The 17,274-nt window shown below is 44.8% G+C and overlaps 1 protein-coding gene across 10 annotated transcripts in view; it reads left to right on the forward strand.

Moving 5' to 3' along the window:
* Positions 1-17,274, forward strand: part of syne2b (spectrin repeat containing, nuclear envelope 2b) — a 107,075-nt gene that overhangs the window by 41,147 nt on the left and 48,654 nt on the right. For 7 of the 10 annotated variants that reach the window (XM_064324086.1, XM_064324113.1, XM_064324132.1 and 4 more), the window contains 16 exons: positions 238-497; positions 1,883-2,042; positions 3,992-4,147; positions 4,770-4,910; positions 5,754-5,936; positions 6,388-6,525; positions 7,078-7,263; positions 7,531-7,653; positions 7,742-7,924; positions 10,077-10,178; positions 10,399-10,542; positions 11,081-11,176; positions 12,281-12,400; positions 12,826-12,924; positions 14,174-14,848; positions 15,803-15,964. In XM_064324086.1, the coding sequence (XP_064180156.1) occupies positions 238-497; positions 1,883-2,042; positions 3,992-4,147; positions 4,770-4,910; positions 5,754-5,936; positions 6,388-6,525; positions 7,078-7,263; positions 7,531-7,653; positions 7,742-7,924; positions 10,077-10,178; positions 10,399-10,542; positions 11,081-11,176; positions 12,281-12,400; positions 12,826-12,924; positions 14,174-14,848; positions 15,803-15,964 (2,928 nt within the window). The remainder of the gene's footprint in view (positions 1-237; positions 498-1,882; positions 2,043-3,991; positions 4,148-4,769; positions 4,911-5,753; positions 5,937-6,387; positions 6,526-7,077; positions 7,264-7,530; positions 7,654-7,741; positions 7,925-10,076; positions 10,179-10,398; positions 10,543-11,080; positions 11,177-12,280; positions 12,401-12,825; positions 12,925-14,173; positions 14,849-15,802; positions 15,965-17,274) is intronic. The other 3 variants (XM_064324095.1, XM_064324122.1, XM_064324169.1) reach the window with 3 other exon arrangements.

Genomic DNA, 17,274 nt, shown 5'->3' on the forward strand with positions numbered 1-17,274 from the left:
GAACCGGTCTGGTTATCTTAAGAGAGGGGTGTGTTCACTATGTTCAGGATTACTCAGGGAAGTGATGTTCAGGAGAAATCATTTATAATGTTTTCCATGTTTTTTTTATTGTATGTCTTCACTCTGGACAATGTGCGGTGTCTATCCGTTTGTACCAACCAGACTGTAAAAGCCACTGAACTGAACAAAAATGAATTGATTAATTAACATGGATGTCCACATGTGTGTATACATTAGGTGGAGAAGGCCACTGTCATTCTGGACCAACTGCAGGATGAGTTGCCGGAGTGCTCCAGGGAAACGGCCACCCAGGAGGAGCTGCAGGAGGTGCTGGCATGCATGGAGCAGTACCAGGACCGTCTGGACTGTGAACACCGCGCTCTGACCGCTCTGGAGCTCCGAGCCGCGCGCCTCCTGGGTGTCCCTGCCCATCAGGAACTGTCTCCGCCAATCCCGCTCTGTCAGGAGCTGCAGACAATGCAGGGAAGATACAAGAAGTAAGATCACACTCTCACATTTAGTACATTTAGTTTGCAGATTCTGTGATATTTTACTTCTCTTAAATGAGATGATGGTTATGGGTGCACCCCTGTCTGTCCCGTTTAAAATAAAAAAGGGCATCACTATACATTACATAATATGTCACTTAGCAGACGCTTGTATCCAGAGCAACTTGCAAAGGTGGGGAATGTCAGTGTTCGTGTCAGGAATCTGAAAGTGTGACATCACCAAGAAGGCACAGAAATCCAATTTATAGTCAACAAGTGTGAACCCAAACAAACCAAGTAAATATCACTACACATCTAACCTAATCTTTAGACAGCTATGCCTATACCAATATTACCCCAAAAGGAAATACAAAAAAAGAGAGAACTACTTAAAATGGTCAGTGGAGCCATGATGCAGGGTCTTCAGTCTGCATGGGAAGATGGGTAGGGTTTCTGCTGTCCTGGCTGCAGTGGGAAGCTCGTTCCACCACCAAGGGACCAGAGCAGACAGGAGAAATGACCGGGAAGTGCAGGCATGTGAGAGGCGTACATATAAAGGAGTGGTCCCTTTAGCTGCCTGAGGCTAGCACTTTGACTCGAGCTTATGTCAGTAGCCGGTGGAGGGAGATGAGATATGACATAGATGAACCTGGGGAGGCTTTTTGTATGAGATTTGGGTTACTACTTGCAACTTTCAGCTAAGTGAACCCCTTTTGTGACTGTTATGACATCTGTTCCTGTCGCCGAAGGTATTCAGTGTACTAGCTAAGCACCACTCTAACTTCATATTTCATGGTGTTAGTGATGTACAGTATATACTTGGTAAAGAGGGCTGTGGTGAAATAATAGATATCAGTTCACAAACCTGCAAATAATATATTCACAATACTGTTACATTGTTGTGCAAACAGTAAATCAGCCCGTAATAATATCTTGTCTTGGCTATCGCTGAATAATCTGTGTTATTGTCACTGGGCATTGGTGGCAGTGCTTGTATAGCGTTAGGGGGCTATGCCTTGCTGTTCACACTGATGAGCTCCCTGGGGTAAGTGGGCTGGCACTGGGGCTGCAGTGCCCCACATTCCAGAGAGGCATACACGCTCGCCCACACTCACACAGAGACGCGCACATGAGAGACACTTAGCTCACTACACCCTCGCTGACGCAGGACCTCCTTCTCAACTTTCTTCGTCCTTGTTGGCAAACATTTGTTCTCGTGGAGAAAGTGCAGAGAAATCAGTAACGGGATCTGGAATACAGCTGACGTGCTTTCGAGGTAACGTTGGGGTTTGCAGTTTGTTTCTACCTCATGCTGTCTCCCTGCCTCACCTGTCCTGAGAGGTATATAAAACGCAACGCGGGGACGTTAGCTAACAATGAGCCTGGTTCTGCAGCCTGAAAGAGAAGAGCATGCTGGGCCGGCAGGCGGTGCAATCGGAGGTGCAGGAGCGGGAGCGGGTGAAGGAGGAGATCGGCGGGGTGAAGGAGTGGCTGGTGGCTGCCGTGTCCCTGCTGTCTGTAATGGAGGACCTCCCCAGCACTCAGGAACTGCAGGTGGGTGGCCCTGGAGAGCCTCACTGTGCTACACCTCACTGAAACATCCATCTTAAATCTTTAAGCCTCATGATGATGTTCTTCTGTAACTACCACCTGCCAGGGATCCTGACCTAAGGCATAGTGTGAGCAGATGTAGGCTTCAATTTCACCTTCTTACATAGCTCAAAGGAATATTTCCCGAGCAGATGGTGTTGCTTATATGACTCTGTAGAATAAATACCCTCTAGTTATGCTCGCTTCAGTTGTGTACAGAAGATTATGGTATTGCTTATATTATGAACACTATGAGCATATTATTGTGCTAAGATGTGACTACAATTAATTTTTTATGTAGTCTTGCACTATCCAGTTGAATAATTGGTCTTGGTTTTTTCAAGTGACCACTTTTTATTAAACTTTAAAATCACTTTTACTTTCAACTCCTTGTGTGCTTAAGTCTTTTTGTATTTTTGCAAAAGCACAACTTAGATGTTGTTTAACCAATTAAGATGCATTCCCCCCTGCACAGTGGTGCATGAGTAATGCCATTTTAATGAGAGCTAGGGCAGCTCGTCTCTCCCAGGAACACAATGCACTGCTTGTCCTGATTGTAACCAATAAGGATAATCTCCACTGAAAGAATTTGCAGTAAACCTGCTTTGGAAATGTCTCAGAGTCAGTAATTTGTTTACGAACGTGCTTGTGAAAATGAGGGTGAAGTTTCCGGCATTACTCAGCCCTTCGTGCATCGGCCAAGTTTCATGTTCCTTGCCTTCAATGACAGTAATAATGGTAACGAGTGACCGTTGGAGTGAGAGAGCGCCGAACAAAGTGCATTATTTGAGCTGAGATGTCGTTGGCTTTTAGTCCCGGGGGTTTTCTTCGGTTAATTTTCCCGCCCGTATTGTGCCGCTCTCCGTAAGTGAGGTGCGCGGAGCGCCGCCTCTGTGTCCAAGCCCCTGAGTCACGTCCAACATTTCCCATCAGGCTTTCATCTCCAGCTTGGCGCATTCTCTGCCTCCACAGTGGGACTCTCAGTCTGAAAAGGGCCCAGGAGCACCTCTTTTGTGTTTTACCTTGTAAGAGGATACTCCAGTTCCTGGATCTCAGTCTCTGCGCTGATGTAACGCTTTCCTCCCTGAAAAAAAGCAAAAGACACTTTCCCAGAGCGGCACACCCTGCAGAGCCTGAGGTCTGGTCATGGACACCTCTCTCACCGGATCTTTTAGGGTCCGGTTTCCTCAGTGATCTATGGTTTCACAAATATATTTTTGCTTTAGATTAGTTTCTTTTATTTTATTTTTTACCTTGTATTAGAAGACAGTGGATGTTGTTTGCCATTTCAGTTACTCACCTCAAAGCCAGGTGAAAGAAGGCTGATGCTAAACGGCTACAATATCGAAAGGCTGAATGCATATTGAGTTTGGATTTCTAAGTACAGGAATAATATAATCTGACTGCACACGATTGGCTGAGGAGTTTATCTTGTGATATCTTCATAACTGATACCTATGTTTTTTGGTAAGGCATGGAGTCTCCTGTTTATAGAGGGAATGTCAATCTGAGTGGTCACCTAATGTTGAGTTTGTGTGTGTATGTGTGTGTGAGATGGGGGATTGGGGGAATTTTTTGGTGTACGTGCATAATGGATAATTATGTGTGCCACATTTGGGTATTACATTTTTTTGGTGAGAAAAAGAGTGAGTGAGTGAGTGCATGCATGTGTGTGTATATGTGTGTGTTTGTGCAAGAGAAAGAGAGAGGAAGGGAGATAGAGGAAGTGAATGAGTCAATGAGAGAGAGAGAGAGAGAGAGGGAGGGAGAGAGAGGGAAGGAGATAGAGGAAGTGAGTGATTCAGTGAGAGAAAAAGAGAGTGAGAGAGAGACAGTGAGAGAGAGAGGCTTTCAGAATGGTTCCATACACCCAGTTTATGAGGGCTTGAGAATTATGACATCTCTCTCTGCAGGAGGTGCAGGCACAGTTGTGCTCCCAGAAGGCTGTGCTGCAGAGCATCATGGATGGCCTGAAGATGAAGTACTCTGACATGTACACCCTGGTTCCTGTGGAGATTGATGGACCGCTGCAGGAGGTCAATCGCTCACTGCAGGAGGTGGAAGAAAAGGTACAAAGAGAAAGCCATACAAATCTTATGCTCTATGATGCCCCCCATCACTGAACATTGATCATTTAGTTGAGGATACTATCTCAATGTAACGAAAGGAATATACTTATCACTTATTAATTCATGACAGCCACTGGAATCAGGTTCTGTTGTAGTGGAGGCCCTGCTCATGATTTGCTAACCACTGTCATTTAGACTGTTGTCATGGCAACGTTAGGATCTCCAAACTGCAGTCTAAATTGCTCAAAGATGACTGACTTCGGCAGAGTTAATCTGTTTTGAGTCACGAAATGTGCCTTGAAAATTATGTTGTAAAAAGTCAGAGAAGCATGGAGCTGTGTTTTAATTGTGAACAATAGACTGCGTAGTCAAACCCAATAAGCATTGTTCTCATATACTGTATTCTGCAGAAATTAATTCAAAATGGAGTTTTTTGCATTAGTCCTTTGTTTCTCTGCCTCCCACTGTCTACGTGTCCTTTCTGTTGCAGTGTCCTGTTGCATGTCTTTGTGGAATCCACCATAGAATTCTGACCTACATGTTGCCACCCATTGTGTAAAAAAAGAAAAGGAGCTCTTTTGAAAGAAATTTATGCTTTTTGTCTGCACATGTTGCATTGCAGGTGGGGGAGGCAGTGGAGAAGAGTGGGCCTCTGTGCAGGCTGGGTGGCAAGGTGGAGGAGATCAGGGTGGGCCTGCAGGTTGTCCTGGCTTCACTGGAGAAGAGGTGCCCCTCAGTGGCAGAAGCTGAGAGTAGACAGAAGGTGGGGGACCCCACAGCCATATTCCCTTATGTAGAGCAAGCTGAAGTCCAGTCCTCTGGAGAAAAGCTACTGGACCTAGCAAGTGGTTTCAAACAATTGGATTTTCCATAGAGGAAAACTTCATAACTTCAGAAAAATCATAACAACAGACAATAGCAACAACTGCAGCATCTATACAACAGACGTTTACAGACATATACAATAGATGTTTACATCATCAAGCTATCACTAGTCAACAATAAAGAATGCTTCAGGGAGCTTGATGACGTAAACATCTGTTAATATCATAAATCAGAGGATAAAATCATTAAAACGTAATTTTTTAAAATCAAAGGGATATGCATGACATGTTTTTTGGTGAAAGATGTTGTGTAATTGTTTGCTCATGAGAAGGTACTATTTCTGAAGTTTTCCTCTCTAGGAAATCACATTATTTCAGACCGCTTCCTAGGTCCAGTCACTTTTTTTTGCAGTTGACAGTACTTTAACAGGCTATTGATAATATAATGATGTGCCAACCTTTTCCAACTTGTCAGCAGCCACTGCTGGTAATGAATGCCTACAGCGATTAAAGCTGAAGACATTAATCAACTCTCAATTTTCTTTAAGCCATATTTCACGTATTGCAACACCTTTTACATTTTCAACTTAAAAATCCATATTACTTGAAATATGTTGATTGTTCAACAGTATTTATGTTGGGATTTGAGCTGAATATTGTAAATATCTGTATTGTTCTAAAACTGTTTATTCACTGTTAACTGAAAATATCAATCTTCTTTGTCACTCCTTCATTTGTGTGACACCATATCTGTGTGTGTGTGTGTGTGTGTGTTTGGGCAGCGTGTGTGGGATGAGCTGGACAGGTGGCACTCCCGCATGGCAGCACTAGAGGTAGAGGTGCATGACATAGCAGACGACCTTCCGGAGGAGGCCCACATCCTGACGGATAAACTGATGGAGACGCTGCAGCTCTACCAGCATGTGGCCAAGCAGGCTGAGCAAAGGACTGCCTTTCTCAGCAAGGTGAGCTGGACTGTATTTCCCAGCATGCTCGACTACACTAGAAACTTGGCAGCAGCCCTGTTTGTGGCCGTTGAATATACCTACTAAACCTGCTCTAGAAAAACAATTTGTTGGATGCCATTCATATGAGAAATTTACATTTGTATTGCATAACAAACAGAAGTACTAGCATGTACTGTACTGTTAATGTTGTAACTGTATAATCAGTGCATGTGATTGCATATGACATTGACCTCAGTGTCAAAATATTTTCACAGCACCAAATACAATTTACACGCTGCAGAATCAGACATTTTCATTTTGAAAGATTAGCCAGTCAAGGATGAAGCTTGCATAACCACCCTTGATTTAAAAAGGAAAGTTAAGTGCAATATAGTGCATGTGTGCTTTATAAAAGACTTCTTGTGCGATGTATGCCATGTCATGCCTGGTGTCTGTCCTGTTCCTGCAGATCCATACTTGCCTCCAGGAGCACGAGGAGATGATCAACAGCTCGAACAGCTGGCTGATTGAAGCTCACGCATGGCTGACTGCGCCGTGTACCTACACCACCGCCAACTGTCTCAGCAGCCACGTCAACGCCCTGCAGGTCAGTACGCTGCTCACTGCCCCTCTGAGTGAGACAACCAGTGTCAGTTTCTCCCTGGCTCAATTCCCTGTCAGCTCAGGCCTCTGAGATCAATACTCAAGAGACAATGTCATTTTCCATTTCATATAGAGTAGAAGGCAATAGATCTATTTTCATAATTCTGCAGGTTTTAGTTAAAGGAACATTTTCAAAATGGTATGTACAGTTCTGTGCCTGTTTTTTATTTCTCTTATTCTATACAAGATTAATTATTCATGCACAATATATTATTATCTTTTGGACATTAAATTATATTATATTTAGCATATACCCGTATCCAAAGCAGCATCAAGGTAGTTTTGTGGACGATTTTACTTGTTGGTCATTCTTGCAGATTGTTTCTTGTATTGCTTCAGGATACAGCAGCTATATCCTACACTCTTCAGTTTAAGAGCCTTATGAGTCTGGTTCCCTTACTACTGTAGCACACTGGTGTAACGCAGTGTATGCTGTGTGAGACATCGGTATGTCCCAGAACGGTAGCTCAGCTATTCGTGCGGCTCTCCCGCGCAGATGGTGCTGGACGACTCGGAGCAGATGAGGAGGACCCTGCAGACCTTTGTGGCGGTGCTGCAGGAGGTCAGCTCCGTGTGCGACATGACCGCCCAGGAGGAGCAGCTGGCCCAGGCTGACCAGCGCGTCGCCAGCATGCAACAGAGCATTGCGCATCAGCTATCGCAGTTCCAACATGCCGCTGAGGTGAGCTCCACCTCCCCCCTCTTTCCGTGCCTCTTGACCTCATGTGGATGCTAGACGAAAATGGCAACCGCTCACTTGGGGTTCTCGCTATCAGCCGTAGCAAATTCCTCTCAACTGAGCTGATGAAAATGGAGACTGGCCCAACGGCCATGGTTTATGAGAAGACACACTGACCATTCAAAAAAAAAAAAAAATGTCAGATTTTAGTTTTATGATGGCCTCTTTTGAGTGGATGGTAATTTTTTTTGCATTTTGTTTGCTCATAAGGAGGTGGAAGCCATTGAGTCGGAAGTGGAAAAGATGGAGAAAAACTTGAATAAATTTAGAGACATTTTGTCCTCCCAAGACTCCGCCCCTTCCCCTCCAGAAGAACGCTGTGGAAATATGCAGGTGAGTGCAGGTGTTGCTGTATGGTTGCAGGTTATCACGCATTCTTTGGCATTATCGTGTCTAAGCGTGTTCCTGGACATCCCTCCAGATGATCTTGAATGATATTGAGTCGATGAAGAGGACTATGGCTGAGATCCAAAGCTGCAAGCCAGGCCTGTGTCTGCCGGAGGGAGCAGAGGAATCGCTGACCATATTTCACAGAGCCAAACTTCTGCTTCAGCAAATCCAGTCACTGGAGCAGATGATCTATCAGCAGAACCCAACACTGAAGGTATGTCCAGAGACAATGCCATTTATCCCTGTACAGAGATGTTTACTGCAACATTTCCATGTAAATCAATTTCTGTATTTATTGTAGTGCTGTGTACAACATGACAACTTGGTAATCCATCTGGTCCAGAGCATGTTGGTGTGTTCAGCTGGTGCAAAAAATGAAGCCGAACAATGAATTGCAGTCCCCTACTCTCAGACACACTCAAATCACAGCTAGAAATAATTATTTTCAGTCAAATGTTTAAATGTTTTTGGAAAGTTACTTTGATAAATTCTTAATCATTAATAGAGCCACCAGTTTGTCTCCGCCATGTGACCTCCAGGGATTTAAACTTGTAATTCAATGGTTATCCTCCATAGGCACTTCAGCGGCACAGTCAAGTGACTAATCATACAATTGAGTTTCTAATTGAGACATTTATGAATTTCGGTGATCTAATATGGGGAGAGTCAGGAAGGAAAAATGAACATGGATGGAAGTTCAAATGCTGCAAAAAGCATGTCTTTGACCCGGTGGTCTGCAGTCCTTGTCCTGGAGAGCTGCAGAGTGTGGCTGTCCAGGACCCGAACTATCACTGCAATAATAATAAAAATGCATCCATATAAAGCAGGTTTTAGCCCAGCACTAAGACACCCGATTCTACATAAGGTCTTGTTTGATGACCATGATTAGTTAATTTGTTGAATAATTTAAAAAAAGATTTTTGTGCACGTTAAATGTTATACGACTCATTTTTAATTTGGGCATTCCCCATGACTTCTAACAAAACCTAATATGCCCTGTACAATATTTCAAAATACTGTGGCATGTGCATGGTAGTGAGTAATCAAACTTAGCATTGTGTGAGTATCGCTTGGAAACATCACTGTCTTGCTTAATTAGTGGCAATTACTTTGTCAGCTTAGACAACTGAGGTGGTGCAATGGTGATTGTATGAGAAGTGGCTTGACTAAGAGGTTATCGCGGCCTCTAGCTGATGGAGGGCTGAGTGCCATTCGAGAAAACAAGGGAAGACAAACTGGTCAGTTTGGAGGATGTCGATCTGAGGAGCTCAGTTTCTTCCACAAATCTCATTCTCTTTTAGCTACATATTCTTTGTGGCTATTTAGGTGATATTTGATCGAGAATTTCCATACGCCACTTGTAATGGCCAGGAACTGCATATAAACATTAAACAATCAATTCCCCTAACAAGTCCTTCTGGTTAGCCTTTCATTAATCAACAATGAGAGCTGCTTCCGGAGTCCTTTCAGGAGGACTGACCATGCATGTGGCATTAACCTCAATGAAGGGAAACAAGTAGGGTCGCAGGTATGTTAGTAAGTTAGTCAGTAAGGAGACCTAATGAGACGTAATAAGCTAATGGCGTGTACTCCAGTCTCACACAGAGTGAATTATCTCCTGTCAGCCCATGACAACAGGCATGATGTAGCATGTCCTTGGCCCTTGATAAAAGAGTACTGTCATTGGTTAAGAAAGAATTAGCACAGTCACCTTGGAAACAAGCTCCAGCTGTGCTTGAGATTATGACAGGCTGCCAGAAAGTTGCGTGCCCAGACAGGTCACGATAAGGCCTTGCAAGGCTACGTCTGATCAGCCAGCGCTCAAGAGCTGATTAAAACTACCGAACTGGTCCGCGCTTTCATTCTGTGCCAGAGTGACGTCCTCTCCTCCCAGCCTCCTGGTTTCCAGCGCTGGCTCGTCCAGATTTACAGTTTAATCAATTAGAGAATCCTGTGTTTCAATCATCCTGCATATCCCACCGTAGAGCTTCCTCCCACTCCCCCATCTCTTTTATGTTCCTGGGATGCTGAAGCTCTGTGGGCTGAGACCGGTCATGAACCAGCAACCTCCGAAGGTCAGGGAGCTGGTGGAGGGAGGTGTTTGTCTGTGGGAAGAACAACTGGAATGCAGTCCAGCCTTGGACGACCCAAGGTTATCCTACAGGAAGGAACTGCTTGTGAAACAATGCAGTCTGATCTACCGCAGGCTCCTTTGTATGCTTGCATCTGTCAAGCGGAAATGCACTAATCTTAAGTACTGATGAGAATGTCATACTAGAGGATGTGAGTATAGGTTTGAGGGTAGGCAGGTATTAGCTATTGTTTCAGGTTACCATAGCAACTGAAAATGTTGCTGTCCTTCTCAGGTGGCCATTGAGCAGCCAGTGGAACTGGAAGAGCTGTCTACCTCTACCTCAGAAGAGGTCATAGTCCCCAGTCCTACCCTGTCCATTCTTGAAGAAATGCAGGTGAGCTTACACCTCAAACATCAAGGAAAGTTCTTTAAACAATACCTTGAAAAATTGTCTCGCTAGCCCGTTGTGGATAATATACATACTACCCTTACTGCGTCTTGCCTGTCCTATGAATAATACTCACTGATATTTTCTCCTAATTTTCCATCTCACTGGGTTTACCAAACCAATAGTTTTATGAAGAGGGCTGGTATAATATGTGCTTCTGTTTCAGGACAATGACGCAGAGGTGGGACAGATCCGGATCGTACATGTTGAAGAGGATGTTCTGAAAAGATCCGGGGCATCTCTGTTGACAGTGGAGGTGGGGTCCAGTCCAGAACAGAGACTGAGCTGGGGGTCAGAGAGGACTACACAGGTACAGCACTAAGCCTCTCTTTGTCCCACTGTCCCTCAACTCCAACACAGCTGATCAGAGGAGGAAACCAAACGTGCTGGTCCTTGAGTGTCTTTCTCAATTTGCTCTGGATGTCAACAGCTTCAACATACATGTATGGCAGACGTGGTGAGAACTACTGATAATCAGGCTTCCCACTCATCCTGGAAAACCTTGAAAACCTGGAAATTTATCAACTAGTTTTCCAGTCATGGAAAACACCTGCGCAAAGTTTTGAATGGTTATGGTACTTGCACATTGCCGCCCCCCCCCGGTCCACCACCAGCTTTGGGCTACCGTTGTCCATGTTTCATGTCTGTAAGTCTAAGTCATGGAAACTGTCCTTGAAAAGTCCTGGAAAATGATTTCCTAAAATGAGTGGGAACCCTGATACAGTGTAATAATTCTCACTAATTACAAATAGCAGTTTAACAATGTCATTCAGTTCGTCGAACAAGAAGCACCCGTAGTAAGGATGTTGTTAAATGTGGCCGGCCTGTGTGTCCCTGAAATTGCAAAGCAGGAGGTGTGGTATATGTCACTGTCTGAAGAGGAAGAAGACAGAGGAAGCTCCCACTCCTCGTCCTCAGAAACGCTCACTTTCAGTGTTCCGGAGGTAAAACATCTCTGGAACCAAAGCCCACCGCTCCGCTTGGGTCCTTCGTTCCTCCTCTTCTGCGCTTCCTCTTCTCTTCCGCCTCTGCTGGTTGATTTTCTGCCCATATCCAGGACCACTCCTGCTGCCTGTTCCCTTCATACTTCTCCAGCCTGTCACAGTCAGAACACTCTGCGTAGAACTCCCCCTCAGCTCTCTTGTTTTCACAGTTTTCTTTTTAATGGCTTCATTCTTTCTGTTTAAACCTTCATTTTTTTCTTTTCCCCTTTCCCTTTCACCCTGTTGGCAATAAAGCAGTTCTTCTTTTGCTGGCCCTTTTCTTTTTTAACTTTCTATTTCTTTGATGCTCTGTTTGTTGTATTATTTTTTCAGCATTTATATACATTTTTGTACAGAAGCTGGCCAATTCTTATATTTTCAAAATATTGTCAATAGTTATTTTTGTCTCTTCTAGGGTACAGAAATATATTTAGAGGTTAGAATGATTTGGGAAGTTTTATTAAAATAAGTATAAATATGATCCAAATATATTTTTTGAAGTTAACGATGAAAATGGAGCATTTCGTATAATGTTTCGTTCACTTTGAATGTATGGAAAGTAGTATTTCATCCTCCTTCTCAAAATCAATTTGGCTTATATTAACATGGGGAATTTTTAATGGAATCCCTGAATGAGCATGATGACTCAGCCCTGTGTTTTTTGTACTTCTGGAAGGTTTTTGTTCTTTACTTTTGTTTTGTAAACGTTTCAAAAGCAAAACAAAAAAGCAAGATCCAATACACCAAAAAAAAAAAAAAAAAAAAACAGCACAGAGACGGCTGTCCTGAGAAGCATATGCGGCTATTGTGGGTTCTTTTCTCTGCCGGTCAGTTTATGTTTCAGTACAGGCTGATGAATCGCTAGCGGCAGGTGCTCCCTGCCCTATTTCTTCGGAGTGCTATAGGGGAACTGTATGGCTCAAAGAAAGCCGGGACACCTGCTGAATCCCTGAGGGCCATTTAGTGTCGAGGGGTATCCAGTGGTTACGGAGACGACGCTGCTTCACTGCAGTGGCAGGCTGTGGACTGTAACCTGCCCCTGTTCTTCTCTGCTCCCGCGACCAGGATCCAGACGAGATCTTCACAGGCGAGGAGCAGGCCAGCAGGCCGACTTCAGACGCCTCCTTGGAGCACAGCCTAGGAAGAGACGAAGTGTTTGATCCCCAGCCTGATTCTTCCACAAAGGTACTGTCTTCCTGGTATAGCCAAATCCACATGTTTACATTGAAACTGTTCTGGATGTCTCTCTCATTACACCCTTACACACATACACACACACACACGTGCACACACCTACACACGTTTTTTTGATTCTGTTTGTATGTTTTACTTGGCAATTCACTGTATTGTTCATTTAGAAAACAAATCAAGAAAAATATGAATAGTATTTATTTGATTTTTGCTTTAAAAATGGAGCAAAAAGTAAAAAAGTGAAGGTGTGTCTTGCATTTCAAATGCATTTAAAATACTTCATTAAAATACACCCCAGATAAGCAGAACCTCTCAAAAAATGGCTTTTTCCTTCTCTAATACGCTGTTCAAGGCATTTTAGCTCCTGCTTAAAAAGTGTGACCGTCGCTGAAAGACAACTGTTCCTCCTGTCTCCGCAGGACATAGTGGGACTCTCTCTCCCTACAGGAGCGAGCGAGACTGAAGCTCATTCAAAGCCTGTGGCCACAGTCAGAACACAGGCCCTCCCTCAAAGCATGGTAAACAAATCCCCCTCAGTAAACCTGTCCAGCACCGCCTCTAAAACCCAGCAGAGGTGTACAGTCTCCTAGCGTAGAGCGAGTAGTCGGAGCCATCATTCAGTGCGTTTCCATGGCATAGAATTCCGAATATTAAGCGTTTCGTTTTTCGGCGGTCGTGTTCTGTGCCCAACCTTCTGTTTACACGCATTGGAGTTCCCTCATTCCTGATAGACTCTATGTTTACATGCACACTCAGTCTTGCTGCCTACCTATAGATTTGTGATTTGTTGTGTGAAATGACATTTGCAATTGGGTGATCATAACTTTACAAGCACCTTACAAGAATGATTTTGGCATTATGTTTATTTTGACGATATAATACCCGATGTCTACCAATATTGGGAGGGACTGATGCATCACATTTACCCAATGTGTAATGTTGTGATGGGCACTGAGATTTGCAAGAGAAAGCAATTGAGTTTCCACAGATTCTCAGTGGGAATTCTTTTTTCAAAATAGAAATAACAATTACTACATGGGCCTTTTATGTTTAACTGTTATACTCCTAAGCAGTACTGTTGGAATAATCCTAAAAATGTATTTACTGCATGCCTTTTGTAACAAGCCAGAATATTGCACACCATGTTTTAAAACAAATATTATAGTTTTAATTTGATTCTTTCATCTAATTTGAAAAAGGGAATGGTACTAAAAAACTCATTTTAGATTAGAATTATTACCCCTTTGTGTACCTGCTGTGCTTATTTGCTGACACTATGTTAACTATTCAGCTGTTCATGATGTGCCTGCTTTTTTCTTTTTCTTTTTCTTTTTCTTTTGGTGTTCCCTTAATATTCGGAAAGTAATTTTATTGTTTTCCTGATTTTTCTGGATTTAATATTCATGCAGTGTTATGAAGCTAGTTACAATGGAATTTCACCTCCAATACCTGGAAGGAGAATATTCCTGTTTATACTCTGAATGTGATGTATTGGTGGTAGAATGTACTGTATATTCTGAACTGAGTGATCTTTTCAGCACTCCGAATACTATTTGCTATTCATGTAAACGCACTGATTGTCCAGCTGGCATTAATGTAGCAAGTAGGACCGTTTTCCCTGTCTTAATCCTTTTCCGCATGCAGACTGTCCTTTTTATGCCCTTGTGAAGACTTTGAGACTGCCTATCTCGTGTCCCCGTCTGGGGGAAGAAAATGAATAAATCCACAATGTGATCCACCCCTCCCGTCTCTCTCTTTCTGTGTCAGGAGCTCTTGGGACAGAGTGGGCTTGCATGGCGGGGGGAGGATAGCCAGCCAGAGCGGCTGAAGACACAGAGCCAAGACACGCACAGCACACACAGACCGGCGGGCGACAGACCTGCCGCGTTCACGCTTAGAGACGTGTCGCACGCGCTTCCACACACTGCCGGCGTCGCTCTAGAGGCCCCAGACATTGACACCCGGCACTCCACACAGCTTACACCCTCGCACACTCGAGACTCTGATTCGCTGATTAGGGACACGCAGCGCAGCACGCCTACACCTTCTGAGGTAGCGTACGGACAGGCCCGAGACACTGAAGGGGCTACTGAGGACACTCCACCTGCTCCGGAGGAGGACACCGGTCTCCTGAAGACACAGAGGAAACAGACTTCCCCCGTGTGCTCCCACAGCACGGAAACAAAGCCTCCAGAGAGGGAGAGTGTACACAGCACACACCCCCTAAGTCAACACGCGAACACGCCTGCCGACCCGACAAGGCGAACACATTCGCAGTCTGCGGATGGCTGTATCCGGCCATCTCTGTCCGAAGACTCTGCCGCTCCTGAGCACGCGGTTCTCACGCAGTCTAGGGACACGGAGCGCGAGCACACGCAGTCTCAGGACACACTCAGGCTTCCCCAGGACGGTGCAGACAGCATGCGTCCAGCTGCGCTCCTGGTAAGCACAACCACGGCACAGTTTTTACACAGCCATGCACTTCATGCACTCTAACCACTCTACTGTCAATCATGCACAAACAAACGTGCCTTTCTGTATGCCCTGGAATTGCTTTAAGGGAGTTTTGCAAGAGCTCTTGAAAATCATTGGGTTAGCTCTGCCGAAAAGCCGGTGTGATCTTTAGTGCTTGCACAGTGCTTGTTTACGCACATTACTAACTAATCGATTTGTTTGAAGAGAGTTTGGTGATCTCAGTTCTGTCTTTTGAGCCTTCCCTCCTGTAAACTCAGGGTACCCTGCTACTGGTGAGTGGGTGTCAGCGTTCACCTGGTGAAAATTGCCATTGTTATTCGTGGGTGGGGAAGGGTGTGGGAGGGAAACACCCTGTCAGCTCGGGTCCTCTTTACTGTGGCGACTGTTTCAGCAGGTTCCCTCAGGCGCTTATCTCTGTAGGAATGTAAACAGAGTGCTGTCTGAGTGTGTGTTTGTGTGTGTGTGTGTGTGTGAGTGTTTGTGTGTGTGTGTGAGAGAGAGAGAGAGAGAGCGGCGCAGAGTTGTGTGAAACGCTGTGTTGGATCAGCTGGCAGTGCTGTCGCTGTTGTCTGGCCTCCCTCCACCTCATTCTGTTCAGTCCCACATGCCTGTGGGGCACATGACCAGAGTCTCGCGTATAGCGCTCTGATCTGTCACTCGAGCCCGGCAACCCGGCAGCGACTTTCAGGAAGTGAGTACAGCTCCGGCGTGGATTGTGGGTGGGGCAGGCGCGAGAGAGAGAGAGAGAGATAGAGAGAGGGAGATAGAGAGAGAGAGTGAAAGAGAGATAGAGAGAAAGGTGGAAAAGTTGATTTTCGAGTCCCAGCATCCCCCGCGGAGGCGGCGGAGACGACACACCTTTTCCATGCGCCGAGCTCTCTCTCGCTCCTTGAGTGCCGTGACTCTCTCTGGTTGTCCCAGGCCTCAGGTGAGACCTGCCCCGCTCAGGGAGCGCTTCATGCCTGTCGCGAGCAGGCCGCCCAGCTGGAGCTTTGGCTGGAGGGAGCCCGCCGGAGCCTGGGAGCCCCGTTGCCGGCCGCGGCCATGCAGGACAGCTTCGAGCAGCAGCTCCTCAGCTGCCAGGTAAGCAAAGAGGGGTCAAAGTTCAGCGCCGTTGGAGTCCGCGGCTGGAGGAGCCGTGTTTGTTTAAGCAGGAGATTGGCAGGCGCGTGAAACACCACCAGAGGCATGACTTGACGATAGTGTCATGTGCTAGCTCGGCCCAGAAGACCCTCACGCTGAGGATTCACGCCTTTATTTTTAGTGGATTCCACATGTATTATTTCTGTGGGCTCTGCCCTTTTTATGCACGCCGGTGTCAGGTTACAGCCCAGCACAGTGGTGTCAGATTAAAGACCTGTGTGTTCACTGTCTCAGTCAGGGCTCAGCATGTCTCCCTCCTCTCCAGTCACGCACAACCGCTTTACTGCTTTAATTCACTCCCATTACGGCTGGAATTCCAAGTGGGGTGAGGCGAGACGTACAGTATATCTGCATTTGGATCCCGCTCTCTTTAGGGGCAAAACTGCTTTTCTGAGTTACTCGTTTCATATTGCATTCTTTCCCTCTTTATTGTGCAAGCTGCTCTTATTTAACAGCCGCTTTCTAAATTGCTGTGAGTTCAAAGTGTTTCTAAATGCTGCCGAGTGGGACTGCTGCTCTGTGCAGCTGTTTTTTGTACTTACAAAATTATGGGACAGGAGGGGTTCCTTAGCAACCCAGGTAAATGACAAGCCTAGATATAATGAATGGCCTCCTGTCATTATTTGTTCTCATGGTCTTGGTCTCCTATTTTTTATGAATGCATGATTTTTGTGGAGCTATAGAACAGAGATAGGTCTAAACAGAACTAGAATAATCTCAATGCAACTGTGTCTAACGTGGCAAACACACAGAAAGACAATTGAGTTTGACACTGTTTTAAGGTTCTTAGGGTGAAAGCTAGAAGATTAATTATCACACAGCATATTGTATGCACAAACACACCTCAGTTTGTGCGTCACTCAGACTTAGCCAATGTGAAACCACGTACCACAGCCAAAAAAAAAAAAAAGTTTAAAGTGACAGTGCACAGTGCACCACTCTGTCCTTCAGGAAAGAGTTAAGCCGTTTGCATTATTTAAATGAGCTAAAAAGAAGAACTCAGCCTGGTTAATATTTAAAAAAAGACATGAGGTAGCTTGCAGGAACAAATATGTAGATCAATGTGAGTGACCTAAGGTTTCTTCTGTGCAAGTAGAAAACTAATTCATATGTGGTCTTCCTGTATTATATACATATTATATACAGTAAGTCTACTGAAACGATTAATGGTTTTAGGAAACAGATGACGCATTTCATTCCTATATAAACACTTGTTTTTATAATCTGTGAAAGCTTTGTTTTTCAGATTC

This window comes from Anguilla rostrata, chromosome 1 (genome assembly GCF_018555375.3).
Source record: "Anguilla rostrata isolate EN2019 chromosome 1, ASM1855537v3, whole genome shotgun sequence".
Classification (NCBI taxonomy): Eukaryota; Metazoa; Chordata; class Actinopteri; order Anguilliformes; family Anguillidae; genus Anguilla; species Anguilla rostrata.